The 15,122-nt window shown below is 41.4% G+C and overlaps 1 protein-coding gene across 5 annotated transcripts in view; it reads right to left on the bottom strand.

Annotated features, from left to right (window-relative positions):
* MACF1 (microtubule actin crosslinking factor 1) overlaps positions 1–15,122 on the bottom strand; it is a gene marked incomplete at both ends in the record, with an annotated part of 419,220 nt that overhangs the window by 31,931 nt on the left and 372,167 nt on the right. For all 5 annotated transcript variants that reach the window (XM_080692742.1, XM_080692743.1, XM_080692741.1 and 2 more), the window contains 5 exons: positions 1,018–1,206; positions 1,880–2,023; positions 11,804–11,932; positions 12,271–12,465; positions 14,112–14,271. In XM_080692742.1, coding sequence (XP_080548868.1) covers positions 1,018–1,206; positions 1,880–2,023; positions 11,804–11,932; positions 12,271–12,465; positions 14,112–14,271 — 817 coding nt within the window. The remainder of the gene's footprint in view (positions 1–1,017; positions 1,207–1,879; positions 2,024–11,803; positions 11,933–12,270; positions 12,466–14,111; positions 14,272–15,122) is intronic.

Here is a 15,122-nt window from a genome sequence, read left to right as displayed (position 1 = left end):
CGACTACTGCAAACGTTGATTTAGCCAGTGGGATGCACCTGGAACTGTGTTAATGGTCAGATGGGATGGGAGCCAGATGACAGGGACTGGTGGGAAGAATGGGAACCAAGGAAGAACAAGCTTTGGAGGGAAACAAAGTAAGTAGTAATGGTGGTAACTTGAGGGGAACACAGTTGAAGGGACATGTCTAAAGCTTCAAGGGAAAGCTTAAAGACAGAAGAGGGGATAACTGAAAGAAGAGGGACTGGCCTTGAATGGGGGGGAGGTTGGTGTAGGCAAATTGCAAATGAATTATAGGGAGTTCCCACGTGTTAGAATAATTATTATATAAATTAAAAAGGTCAAATTATCCAGGAATACAACTAAGCAAGACCAAGGTTACAAACCGTATTTGCCTCCTAAGGATATAATATGAAGATAGCTAAGCTAAGCTTTCCTTTCTTCTGTTTGGTCTTATGTGTCTTCCCCTCCTCTCTGGATTCAGGCAACAGCTCCCTCTGAACCAAGTTTAAGGGGGATAAACCAGTGGGGCCAAATAAAGGTCAGTCTTCCCAGATGGCAGCCCCCAGGACTCCCACTCCAGGTGTACATGCCCTGTGGAATCCCCTTCCCTTGAACCCGGACAAACCTGTGAAAATGACAGAACAGCCATTTTCTTGATGACATCTCATTATTTATGGTTCTACCATACTGCAGAAACTACTGGTTTTCAAAACACAATGAGAGAGCTCTGTGTCTAAGACCTGAGGGTGGCCTCTAGGAGCTGAGAGCCAGCAACTAATGGAGACCTGAGAACTGCAGTACTGGCTGACACCTCAATGTAAGCCTCAGGGCCCTTAAGAAGAGACTCAGTGACCTCATGCCCATACTTGCTAATTGCCAGAAGCTGTGTGATAAGAGTGTGTTGTTTTACGCTAAGTCTGTGGTAATACATGAAGCAGCAATTAAAAAAATAGATACACAAAGTAAAGGAAATGGGCTCCATGACCACAGAAGATTCCAGCCAGGTCAGGGTACCTGATGTTCAGCAATAAGGGCTTTAACGCGGTCGATGTTCTGAGGGATTGGCTCCTGATCCCGCTGCATGAGGGTGGTCTCAGCCCACTGGATCCAGGCCAGAAGTTCTTCCAGGAGCTCGGCGTTGGCCACCAGTTCTGAGAGGGCTGTTTCCAGGCGCTGCTGGTGTTGCTTTGCCCACGTCAGGACCTGTGGAGAGAGAAGGAAGCTGTGGCCTCTTTCTGTCAAACATATCCCTTTGTTTGAAAGCCCCCTTTCATCTGATTTGCAAAATGGCTTTTTAGAGGATAGACCACCCAAGCAGTCAAGAGGCTCTCTGTTATCCCAGTAAGAAAGCTCAGATGAGCCAGGCGTGGTGGCGCACGCTTGTAATCCCCGCGCTTGGGAGGCAGAGACAGAAGGATTGCACAGGTTCAAAGCCAGCCGTGAGCGCTGGCTTAAGAGACCCTGTTTCCAAATAAAAATGTGAAAATAGGTCTGGAAGTGTAGCCTGGAGGTAGAAGGGTTTCCAGGAACCCCAGCACACCCCCTCCCCCCCGACACAGAAAGCTCAGACAGAACTGGAACAAGTGGCAGGCTCTCCTGAAATCAGATGTAGTGCATGCTATTACACACAGGACTTCTCAGGAGGGAGGGCAGCACCATGCACAGTGCGGTCACTGGTGGGCACTAATGAACACGTCACTGCCCAGCACTACTCTTCCAGCCTGCTGCACAGTGCCAAGAAGTCTTTACTAAAATAGTGACTTAATGTTTGTTGGGCCAGTCACAATGTGTGAAAGATTTCATGTCTGAGGGAAAAATAAAGTTCTGTAGCATTTTATCACTGCCATCTTATTTTCTTGGGTGCATAGTGCCATACCTCCTCAAAGCGAGCTCGGATGATGGTGATCCAGTGTTTGATGGTGGTTATGCAATCAGGATGGCAGACAGCCAGGATGACTTCTCCCATGGCTACTGCTGCGTTGACATCCACTCGTTTCTCTTCTACTTTCTTCATGAATTCCTAAACACACAAGATTCAAAAACAAAAACTTCAATGTGTACTGTATTAACACTTGTTTTATTCTGAGAGGAAAAAGAATTTCAGTGTATTTTTTCCTACATGTGTTGATACAGGCCTCTAAAAACCTAAATTCTAGGTATCTGGCATTTTCTTTCCAGTTCTAAAAGATGTAGGAAAAAGGTGAGAGATATATACAAGAATGACTTTCTTTGCTAGAAATGACAATAATGATTAGGGACACAGAAGTATATCATTTTTTCTATCATCAGTTTCTCTTTTTTTAAAATTTTATTTATTTTTTTGCGGTATTGGGGATGGAACCCAGGGGCATTCTACCTGGCACATGGCTACACTCCCAGCCCTACTTTTTATTCTTTATTTTGAAACAGGGTCTCACTAAGTTGCAAAGGGCCTCAGGAAGTTGCTGAGCCTATCTGCGAAATGCGATCCTCTTGTCTCAGCCTCCCAAATGCTGGGATTACAAGCATGGGCCACCATGCCTGGCTTCAAAATCTTATATTTATTCATTTATCGATAACCATAGAAAAATACACTGACAGCTATAAAACACTACAATACTTTAAAAATACCAGAAACAGAATACAATGAAAAAAAAAAAAAAAACAAGATCAAAATCTTGGGCGAGAAAAAACAGAGGATTCAAAAGGGCAACTGAGGGACACAGCACTTCTCAGTAGCTGAAACAAAGAAAGTTCAACTACTTAGATAGCAGTGTCTTAATCAACAAAATAAATACATCCCAGGAACCAAAACAGATCCAGGTACCTTGGCAGAAACTCTGAACTTGAAGAAGAAGAACAAAGATCGGGCACCAGACCTACTGCGGATACAAGCGGGACCCCCGCCGGTGGGCTGCCTGCGCGGGCTGCCTGCCCGCCCAAACTGCACTCCTGGACCCTGACTGAAACCACCGCGGCAAGATAATCCGAGACTGAAAACGGACATAGAGCCTCATCTTAAGCAGCGAGCAGCACCCACATCAGAATTCTGTGTGCTCACCAGCTACTGGATCACAACGGCACAGAGACTCCCACAGACGCCTGGACTGAGGAAGCCAGGTACCTGAGTGCATCCAGGGAAAGTGCGGGTACTAGCGTGTGCCCCAGGCCCAGCACCGGCCCAGGGCATCTGTCCCACACCTCAGAACCCAGCACTGTCCTCGCGCACCCTGTCTGCACCCCGGACCCGCGCTAGTAGTCAGTGCCTGTGCCACCCCCACCCCTAAATCGGAGCCTACCTTGTGTGCCTAGCACCCGCCCCCCCCACTGGAGCCCAGATACCCACCTTGCCGGAGGCCTGCTTTCCAGGCTGCGAAAGCTCTGTGCGCCCGTGAGATCTCCTCGGGCCCCAGCTTTCACGGCCCGCAGGAAGCAGAGATCATTGCTGGACACCTTGCAGCACCTGTGCCCCCTGGACACTTGTGCACCTATCCCGCACCCCTGGCCCACCGCTGGGAGTTCCCGCCCACCCGGCAACCTGATACTCAATTCTAGTCTAAAACACAGCCCAATGCACCGTGGAGGAGTATAGCAGCAGGCATTAGGAAGCTGCACCCACTCACACCTGGGTCCAGTAATAGCAGCACACCCAGCCCGCACTCTTGGAACTGGCAGAGCTCTGGCAGTAAGTGTGGGCATCCAGGAACCAGCAACCCTTTGCCCAGGGCACATCTTGGGACCACACCGGCTAGCCCAGTTAGAATTTCCAGAGACACAGGAAAATCCATCGAGACACAATATCTGCACAGGACCGCAGGGGGAGGTTCCAAGTCTACTTTGAACATCCTCCACTCCTGCTGTAGGGAAGCACAGGCCGGAGTCTAGGGTGGTGAGTGCAGAGGTGCTGACTATAGGTTGGAATTACGCAGAACCTGGGAATTGTACAGAATCTAATAACAGTGACACCAGACATCCTAACACATAAACCCAAAGCAGTTAAAGGAAAGAAAGGTGTCCAAACACCCAGAGAGACCTAAGAAGATAAAGATAGAGTACAAAGAAAAATAAGAGACATTGGATTATATTCTGAAAACTACCAAAGCAATCAGATACGTAAATATTATATGGATCTGACCCCATATTCGTAAATAAGTAGGACTGTTTTTTTTTTAACTGTTACTGTGGATGTTTTGTTTTGCTTTTATAGTGCTTTTGTTTTGTTATGGTTATTGCTGTTTTATTTTTTTCCCATCCTTCTTTTTTTACTTTTACTTGTTTTTTTAATATATATATTTGATAGTTTGCCTTGTTTTCTGATTTCACACAGCTGCTAGTTCCTTTTATTTTATTCTTGTCCTTTTTTCCTCTTTCTTCTTCTTTTCTTCCTTTTTCGTTCTCCTCCTTTGATTGGTTTTTTCTTTTTCTTGGATTACATAATAGTCTTGGTATCTTGTGTGGATTTTTTTTATGTTTGTCTGCTCCTTCCATTACCCCTCTTACAAACTTCCCCACACTAACCTATATACTCTTCTCCCCCAAAACTTTTCCCCATAATATACCTCCTTATTTAATACTCAAAGTATTTCATATCTCCTTACTTACTCTACTAACGACAAGAGTCCTACTAGTTAACTCTCGTTCTCAGCAAGATATTACCTTATCATACTTAAAGTCTTTCTCAACCTAAACATATCCTCTACCTAATCTGACTCCTTTACCCATCACCCCAGCTCCTCCCACATCACCCACCTTCAACACTGGAAAAGCTCTGCTGACTTGCCGATACCCCTAAACTCCTAATATTAAGATTGGACTAAGCATAATACTCACGAATGATGGGTAGAAATCAGAAAAACAGGACAGAGAACGCTATAAATATGAGAACCAGCAATCATGAAGAGACAGCAGAAATCACGAATACTGACCTACTAGAAATGCAAGAAGGGGAGTTCAGAATCTTGATGTACAATATGATGAAAGGATTTAAAACAAGTCTAGAGGAGGTGAAAGGTGAGTTAGAAACACTAAAAAAGAATCAGAAAAAGGTCTGGAATGAAATGAAAGAGGCAATAAGTGAAATGAAGACAGCAATAGAAAGAAATTCTGGAAGATTAGATGAAATGGAAAATAGAATATCAATATTAGAAGATAGTACATCCCAAACCAAAAACACAGTCAGCGATATACAGAAATCTTTACAGCAACAAAACCTTAACATCCAGCAAATATGGGATAATATGAAGCATCCTAATTTATGGATAATAGGCATTGAAGAAGGGACAGAGGTACAGACCAAGGGCATCTGCAATATCTTCAAGGAAATAATCTCAGAGAATTTTCCAAATATGGAAAGAGACTTGGACCTTCATGTCCAAGAGGCATACAGAACTCCACTGAGACAGGACCAAAGAAAGACCACTCCACAACACATAATAACCAAAATGACCAATATAGAGACCAAGGAAGGAATCTTAAAAACAGTGAGAACAAAAGGACGGGTGACATATAGAGGCAAAACATTAAGAATCACCTCAGACTATACAACCCAGGTCATGAATGCTAGGAGAGACTGGTACAACGTGATTCAGACCCTGGGAGAAAATAACTTCCAACCCAAACTAATCTATCCAGCAAAACTACTATTCAAGATCAATGGTGAAACCAAAGTCTTTCAGGATAAACAGAAATATCTTTCAGGATAAATAAAAAAATTCATGAATTCAAAGCCAACACTAGAGAAAATTCTTAAAGAAATAAACCATAAGGAAGAAAAAAGAAGCAGACTTCAGAATCAGAAAAGAGAGGAAGTTAATAAGTGGGCCATTTAAGTAAAGAAGATCAAACCACCCAAGAGTAGACAGAACACAAAATGGCAGAAAACAAAAATCATATTTCAATAATATCTCTTAATGTCAAAGGACTTAACTCATCAATCAAAAGACATAGACTGGCAATGTGGATTAGGAAACATAATCCAAATATATGCTGTCTGTAAGAAACTCACCTTACAGCCAAAGACATTCACAGACTGAAAGTGAAAGGATGGAAAAAGATATACCAGGCCAACAGTGACCAAAAAAGAGCAGGGGTAGCAACCCTGATATCCAACAAAACAGACTTTAAAACATCAAAAGAGACAAATCAGGGCACTTCCTTTTATTAAAAGGAACAATACACCAAGAAGATATAATGATAGTAAATATTTATGCCCCAATGTGGGTGCAACCACATTTGTAAAACAAACCCTTCTGGACACAAGATCCCAAGTAGACCCAAATACAATAATTCTGGGAGACTTTAATATGCCTCTCACACCACTGGATCGATCTTCAAGGCAAAAGATGAGTAAAGACGCTTTAGAACTAAAGGAAACCATAAACCAAATGGACCTAATTGACATTTTCAGATTATTTCAACCAGGAACTACAGAATACACATTCTTCTCAGCAGCCCATGGAACCTTCTCCAAAACAGACCACATCCTGGGACACAAATACCAGCAAATTTAAAAAATGTAATATAATTCCTTGCATCTTTTCAGACCACAACAGAATAAAAGTAGAAATCAACAACAGGAAACTCGAAAGAAAGTATTCAAATTCATTAAGAATGAATGATACACTATTGAATGATGAATGGGTAAGAGCAGAAATTAAAGAAGAAATAAAGATATTTATGGAAACAAATGAAAACAGATACAACCTACCAAAATCTATGGGATACCATGAAGGCAGTATTAAGAGGAAAGTTTATTGCACTGAGTGCCCACATAAGAAGGACAGAGAACCACCAAGTAAAGAATCTAATGACACAACTCAAGGACCTAGAAATTCTGCAACAGTCTATTCCTAAAGCCAGCAGAAGGCAAGAAATCATCAAAATTAGGGCAGAAATAAATGAAATAGAGAACAAAAAAACAATTCAAAGAATCAATAAAACAAAAAGTTGGTTCTTTGAAAAGATTAATAGAATTGATAAACCCCTGGCCAACCTAACCAAAAGAAAAAGAGAATCAACTCAAATTATCAAAATTAGAAATGAAAAAGGAGATATCACCACAGATAGTGAAGAAATTCAAAAGATTAACAGAAACTACTTTAAAAATTTATACTCCAATAGACTTGAAAACCTGGAAGAAATTGATAGATTTCTAAGCACAGTTAACCTTCCTACACTCAGCCAAGAGGACATAGCAAGCTTAAACCAACCAATAGCAGCCAAAGAAATAGAAACGGCAATAAAAATTCTTCCACCAAAGAAAAGCCCAGGCCCAGATGGGTTTCCAGCTGAATTCTACAAAACCTTCAGTGAACAACTAATACCAATACTTCATAACATGTTCCGGGAAATTGAAAGAGCTGGAACTCTTCCAAACTCCTTCTATGAGGCCAGTATCACATTAATCCCCAAACCAAATAAAGATACCTCAAGACAGGAAAACTACAGACCAATATCCTTAATGAACATAGAAAAATTCTAAACAAAATACTAGCTATACACATTCAAAACTATATCAAGAGAATAATACATCATGACCAAGTCGGTTTCATCCCAGAAAAACAAGGCTGGTTCAACATACGCAAATCAATACATGTTATTCACCACATAAATAGAACCAAGAACAAAAACCACATCATCATAGCAATAGATGCTGAAAAAGCATTCGACAAAATCCAACACCCATTTATGTTAAAAACACTGCAAAAAATTGGGATAGAAGGAAAGTACTTCAACATCATTAAGGCAATATACTGTAAACCCAAAGCCAACATTATATTGAATGGGGAAAAACTGCAAGAATTTCCGCTACAGTCAGGAACAAGACAAGGATGCCCACTATCACCACTCCTTTTCAATATAGTCCTTGAGACTCTTGCTGTAGCAATAAGACAAGAGAAGGAAATCAAAGGAATTCACATAGGAAGAGAGGAATTAATAATATCCTTATTCGCAGATGACATGATCCTTTATCTGGAAGACCCAAAGAACTCAACCAAAAGACTTCTGGAGTTGACTGACAAATTCAGCAAAGTTGCAGGATACAAAATCAACCTAAAGAAATCAGTGGCTTTTCTTTATGCCAACAACGAATCCACAAAGAAACAAAGAAAACAATTTCATTCACTATAACTTCAAAACCAATAAAATACCTAGGAATAAACCTAACCCAAGACGTAAAAGACCTCTACAACAAAAACTATAAAACATTAAAGAAAGAAACTGAAGAAGACCTTGGAAGATGGAAAGATCTCCCGTGCTCATGGATAGGCAGAATACATATCATCAAAATGGCCATTCTGCCAAAACTGATCTATAGATTCAATGCAATTCCCATTAAAATACCAGCGACATTCTTCAGAGACCAAGAAAAATCAATCCTGAACTTTATATGGAGAAAGAAAAGACCTAGAATAGCCAAAGCAATTCTCAACAATAAGAAACATGCAGGAGGCATTATAATCCCAGACTTCAAACTATACTATAGAGCAATAGTAGTAAAATCAGCATGGTACTGGCACAGTAACAGATATACTGACCAGTGGATTAGAATAGAAGATACAGAAACAAACCCACACATCTTTAGTCAATTAATCTTTGACAAAGGGGCCAAACACATACACTGGAGAAAAGACAGCCTTTTCAACAAGTGGTGCTGGGAGAACTAGCTAACCATTTGTAAAAAGATGAATCTAAACCCCTATATCTCACCAAACACAGGAATCAACTTAAGATGGATCAAAGACTTAGAAATTAGACCTGAGACTGTGAAGTTAGTAGAGGAGAGCACAGGTTCAACACTACTACAATATATTGGCACAGGCAGTAACTTTCTCAACAAAACCTCCAAAGCTCAGGAAATTAAAGCAAGAATAAACAAGTGGGATAGCATCAAACTAATAAGTTTCTTCTCATCAAAGGAAACTATCAATAACCTAAAGAGGAAGCCTACAGAATGGGAAAAGATCTTTACCAGCCATCATTCTTTTTTTTTTTGGTGGTACTGGGGTTCCTGGAAGCCCTTCTATCTCCGGGCTACACTCCCAGACCTATTTTTACATTTTTATTTGGAAACAGGGTCTCCTCAGCCAGTGCGCGCGGCTAGCTTCGAACCTGCGCGATCCTCCTGTCTCTGCCTCCCAAGAGCGGGGATTACAAGCATGCGCCACCACGCCCGGCTTACCAGCCATCATTCTGATAGGGGGCTAATATCCAGAATATACAAAGAGCTCAAAAGACTCTACACTAGCAAAACAAATAACCCAATCAAGAAATGGGCAAATGAACTAAATAGACACTTCACAAAAGAAGAGATACAAAGGGCCAATAGATACATGAAAAGATGTTCTTCATCACTGGCCATCATGGAGATGCAAATCAAAACTACACTGAGATTCCATCTAACACCAGTCAAGAGTGGCAAGCATAAAGAAATCAAACAACAACTAATGCTGGCGAGGATGTGGGGAAAGAGGAACTCTTTTACACTGTTGGTGGGAATGCAAACTAGTTCAGCCACTATGGAGATCTGTGTGGAGATTCCTAAGAAAGGTGGGAATAGATCCACCATATGATCCAGCTATACCACTCCTGGGTATCTTTCCAAAGGGGTTGAATTCAGAGAAATACAGCAACATATGCATACCTATGTTCATGGCAGCACAATTTGTAATAGCCAAAATATGGAACCAACCCAGATCTCCATCAACAGATGAATGGATAGCAAAACTTTGGGAAATACACACAATGGAATTCTATTCAGCCATAAAGAAGAACAAAATTATATCATTTGCAAGAAGATGGAAAGCCCTAGAGAACATTATGTTAAGTGAGATCAGCCAAGCACAGAAGAAGAAGGTACATATGTTTCCTCTAATATGCCCAAACTAGGAAACACAGAGGATACCAGTGGGACTCCAGATAATGGAGGGGAAATATCAGCAAAGTTTGAATGGAAAGATAGGAGAGGAGGAAGGCTTATCTTGATTAATGAGGGTCTACATCTAAATATGTGTAAAATTATAAATATGACATGGCTAACCTGGACAACCATTGGTGGGAGGGGGGAAGGGAAAACGGGGGTGAGGGGGAGAGGGCACCAAATATAGTTTAAATGTATACTATTTATGTTCAATAAAAAATTGTTAAAAAATAAAAATAAAAAATAAAAACATAAAAAAATCTTCTGTTGCCGGGCGTGGTGGCGCACGCTTGTAATCCCCGCGCTTGGGAGGCAGAAACAGGAGGATCGCGCAGGTTCGAAGCCAGCCGCGCGCGCTGGTTTAGGAGACCCTGTTTCCAAAATGAAAATGTAAAAAATAGGTCTGGGAGTATAGCCCGGAGGTAGAAGGGCTTCCAGGAACCCCAGTACCACCAAAAAAAAAAAAAAAAAAAAAAAAAAAAAAAAAAAAAAAAAAAAATCTTCTGTTTATTATAGTTGTAGGAAAAAAATTAACATAGTACTAATCTATTTGACAATTTCAAATGCAAGTTGTATGACCTGTTTTGAGGCAACTACATTAAAATCTACATTCAAAAAAAAAATCTTGGGCAAGCCAGGCGTGGTGGTGCACGCTTGTAATCCCCGCGCTTGGGAGGCAGAGACAGGAGGATCGCACAGGTTCGAAGCCAGCCGCGCGCTGGCTTAGGAGACCCTGTTTCCAAATAAAAATGTAAAAATAGGTCTGGGAGTGTAGCCCGGAGATAGAAGGGCTTCCAGGAACCCCAGTACCACAAAAAAAAAAAAAAAAAAAAAAAAAAATCTTGGGCAATGCTGGCTATGGTGGTGCATGCTTGTAATCCCAGTATTAGAAGGATTGTAAATTTGTGGCCAGCCTCAGCAACTAAGCAAGACCCTATTTAAAAAAAAAAAAAAAAAAAAGGGTGTAGTGGTGCATGCTTATAATCCCAGGACTTGGAAGGCTAAGACAGGGAGACTGCAGGATCAAAGCCAGCCATAGCAACTTAGTGAGGCTCTAGGCAACCTAATGAGACCCTGTTTCCAAATAAGATATAAAATCCAGCTGAAGGTATAGCTTGGAGGCAGAATACTCTGGATTCAATCCTCAGTATTATAAAAAAAATAAAAATAAAAAAATCGGGCTGGGGATATAACTCAGAGGTAGAATGTCCCTGCATTCAATCTCTAATATGATACCATACACATATCTTGGGCAACATGAAAACTACAAAAGAAACATTTCTCACCTTATTAAGGCAGACTAAGGCCTTAATAAGGCCCCAGAAACTGAATTCCATTCTACAGGAGGGGACTGGACAGGGCCCAAGGTTGGTAATATAAGCAAAGTCAAACAAATGCATGTGTAGATAAGAAAAGGAAGTGATCTGCCATTTCTTTATCTAATACTGTGTTGTTTTACTTTCTTACTGCCAACATGAATCAGTTTTATAAAAGTGAAAAATATTGATGTTTAAGATGTCATGAGCCGGGCGTGATGGCGCACGCTTGTAATCCCCACGCTTGGGAGGCAGAGACAGGAGGATCGCGCAGGTTCGAAGCCAGCCGCGCGCGCTGGCTGAGGAGACCCTGTTTCCAAATAAAAATGTAAAAATAGGTCTGGGAGTGTAGCCCGGAGGTAGAAGGGCTTCCAGGAACCCCAATACCACAAAAAAAAAAAAAAAAAAAAAAAAAAAAAAAAAAAGTCATGAACACCACTCTCTTCCCTACTAAACCCATGAGCTGGCCCATCCTAGTTTTCTTTCTTTCCACATGATACCTGCAAGGAACTGCTGCTTTCCTTTAGTGGCAGGGCAGCCCTCACCATGGTGGGTAGCACAGGTCACTGAGTCCAGGTTGGATTACCTTATGGGTGTCAATAAGAGACTGCAGGGCCTCTGTGTCATCAGGAAGTGCCCCTCGAAAGCGAAGTGTTTGTTCTGCTTCAGAAAGCCACTCCAACAGCATGTGGACTGTGTCCCGAAACTCTTCAGCCTGAAATAGACAAGCACAAAAGATTGGACCTGTCTCTGTAGCTGAGGTCCTAGACACTGTGGGAGGTATGCCAGGGAAAGGGCCAAGCACTGAACTCTCTAGTATATCACAGGAACTTGATGCCACTTGCAAGGCTCTATAAAGGTCATCTTTCATGTGTTGATCTTTGAAAATCATCTGAGTGCTTATGTCTCATAGAACATTCAGAACATTAATTTTTTTTACTTTATATTCATTTTGAGATGGACTGCAACTGATCCTATAAAGAAACTAAAATAAATCTGCTCAGATCCCCTGTGCATGTCTCTAACCTCAGATGCCCAGCGCATGTCTCTAACCTGTTTTAAAGCCTGTTCGAGTCGGCTTTGCTTGGAAACGGAGAGTTTACACACAGTGTCCCAGCGAGTGCTCAGTTCCTGGAGCTGCCCTTTTACCCACGTGGTATCATCTCGACTATTCTCAATCAGTTCTCTGCCTGACCGCTTCAGGACCTGAACAGTTCCTGTTCGCTTTCCCAGTTCCTTCTGGAAAACCTAGAAAAAAAAGAGAATTTGTCCTTGGTAGGTTCTAATCATGTGGTCCCCCCCCCCCCCCGCCGCCTTTGAAGTACTGGGGATGAAACCCAGGGGCATTCTACCTCCGAGCTACACACCCAGACCTATTGTTTATTCTTTATTTTGAAACAGGGTCTGAGTTGCAAAGGGCCTCACTAAGTAGCTGAGGCTGTCTGTGAACAGCAATCCTCCTTGTCTCAGCCTCCCAAATGCTGGGATTATAAGCGTTCGTCACCACCCCCGGCTTTCATGTGTCTTTTTAATGTGCAGAAGAGGCAGAATAATGCATAAGAAAGAACAACCAAAAAAGCTCAGGCATTTAGGAGCTGCATGACTTTGGATAAAGTTACTAACTCAAGTCCTATTTACCTCTTTTGTAAAGTGGCAATAATTATACTAACATTTCCAGAATTATAGGAGATAAAAAAATACATCTGCGGTACATAGAGTAAGAATGCAACAGGCAAAGTTAAATGCTTTGTGCTGAAACAGGAGGTAACATTAAGTAGCTCAGCATTATAGGAATAAGTAAGGTTACATTAAATAGTGGTATACATGGTATTAGGCTTGTTAGATTCAAAATGTTTTTGTTTCTGGAGTACTGGGAATTGAACCCAGGTGCATTCTATCTCCAAGCTATACTTCCAGCTCTATTTTATTTTTTATTTTGAAACAGGGTCTAGGTAGTGGAGGGCCTCACTAAAGTAGCTGAGGCTGGCCACAAACCTGCAATCCTCCTGTCTCAGCCTCCCAAGTACTAGAATACAAGTGTGCACCACCACGCCTGGCTTTTTGTTTGTTTATTTATTTAGACTGGGGATTGAACCCAGGGGCATTTTAATTCCAAAAGAAACCTTCAACTCTTTTGATTTTTTTTATTTTGTTTGTTTATTTATTTATTTATTTATTTATTTATTTATTTATTTTTTTGCGGGTCTGGGGATGGAACCCAGAGGCATTCGACCTCCGAGCTACACCCCCTGCCCTAGTTTTTAGTCTTTATTTTGAAACTGGGTCTCACTGAGTTGCAGAGGGCCTCACTGAGGCTGTCCGCGAACCACGATCCTCCAGGTTTCAGCCTCCCGAATGCTGGGATTACAAGCGTGCGCCACCACGCCCGGCTTGATTTTTTTATTTTGAAACAGGGTCTTGCTAAGTTACTGAAAGTCTACAAGGTTGCTGAGCTGGCCTCAAACCTGTGACCTCCTGTCTCAGGATCCCAAGTACTGGGATCCAAGGATGTGTACCACCACACCCAGCTTCAAAGTGGTTTAAGTTAAAAATTTTCCCATTTCAATTTTAGGTGTCAGTGCTTTCCTTCTGAATTTAAATTTATTTGATCTTAACTGAGAGAAAAAGAGAAAGAAGAACCATCTTAAAGTAATGTTCAAATGCTGCCAAATATGAATCAAATCAATTTTGGAAATTCTTTGTGAATGACACAGAATCCCAGCAACAATTTGTTAAAACAAAGAAAATAAGGAGACACCTCTTAGCCCAGATACAAACTGTCAGGATTTCTTTCTCCCCTAGATTGCTAACACAGAGCAAATGGCACACACAGACAGTACACACAGAAGACCCTATGGCTTTGCCTTCTACCAAGATCAAATCTTGTCCCTCACCTTATGGGCATCCATGAGGTTCATGACGAGGTCGAGGTCCCCATGTACAGGCTGATCTTCAGCCAGCTGTGGTTCCACCTTGTATAACCAGTCTACCAGGGCCTGCAAAGCATCCATGAACTGGCCCGAAAACAACAGGGCTTCCTCCAGTTTGTGCTGCCTGAGAAAAGCACAGAAACTCCACTGACTTAGGGATTCTTTTTATGAATGTCTCATAATTTTTACGAGTGGAAAAGAATATTGCTTGAACTCTATATGGAGAATGACTTCCATGTAAGAACAGTGAGAATAGAGTAAAATGTGACTAAGAAAAAAAAGCTCAGACATTTTAAGTCAAATTACCCTCTAGAATGGATTACATGTAGTGCAAGAACAGGCATGGGTGCCCTATGCATCTAATGATAATAATAATAATCTAACCTAATAATAATTCTTAAATATAATAATAATTATTATTATTGACAGTACTGGGGATTGATAATAATAAAGGTCTCACTAAGTTGCAGAGGGCCTAAGTAGCTGAGGTTGGCCTCGAACCTGTGATCCTCCTTTCTCGGCCTCCCAAGTACTGGGATTACAAGTGTGTGTCCCCATGCCCAGCTTGCTCTCTGCATTTTATACTCCACTGACACAAGGAGACTTCCCTAGCAACTCAAGTCTGTGTGGATTACTTTATAGCACTCCAAGCAGAAACTGACGGTTTTGTTAATGGCCTGTAGTCAGAAGTTCAAATTCCACCTCTACACCAGTTGTGCAACCCTGTACTATCTTTTTATTTCTTTGAACCAGAGTCACCTCATCAAAAAAGTTGGAGTATAAAGAGTATGAAGATCCTGTAATATTTAGCATAACATAGTGGATAAAAGTACTGCTTTTAGAACCAAATTGTGTACATTCAAATCCCAGCTCTGCCACTTAGTAGCTGAGTGACCATGGGGAAGAAACCTCTTTGAGATTGTTTCCTTAGCTGTAAAATAGGTTTAACAGTAGTATCTATCTCACTAGTTTTGA

This window comes from Muscardinus avellanarius (genome assembly GCF_963383645.1).
Source record: "Muscardinus avellanarius genome assembly, chromosome: 3".
NCBI lineage: Eukaryota > Metazoa > Chordata > Mammalia > Rodentia > Gliridae > Muscardinus > Muscardinus avellanarius.
This window is presented reverse-complemented; position numbering and strand designations above follow the sequence as displayed.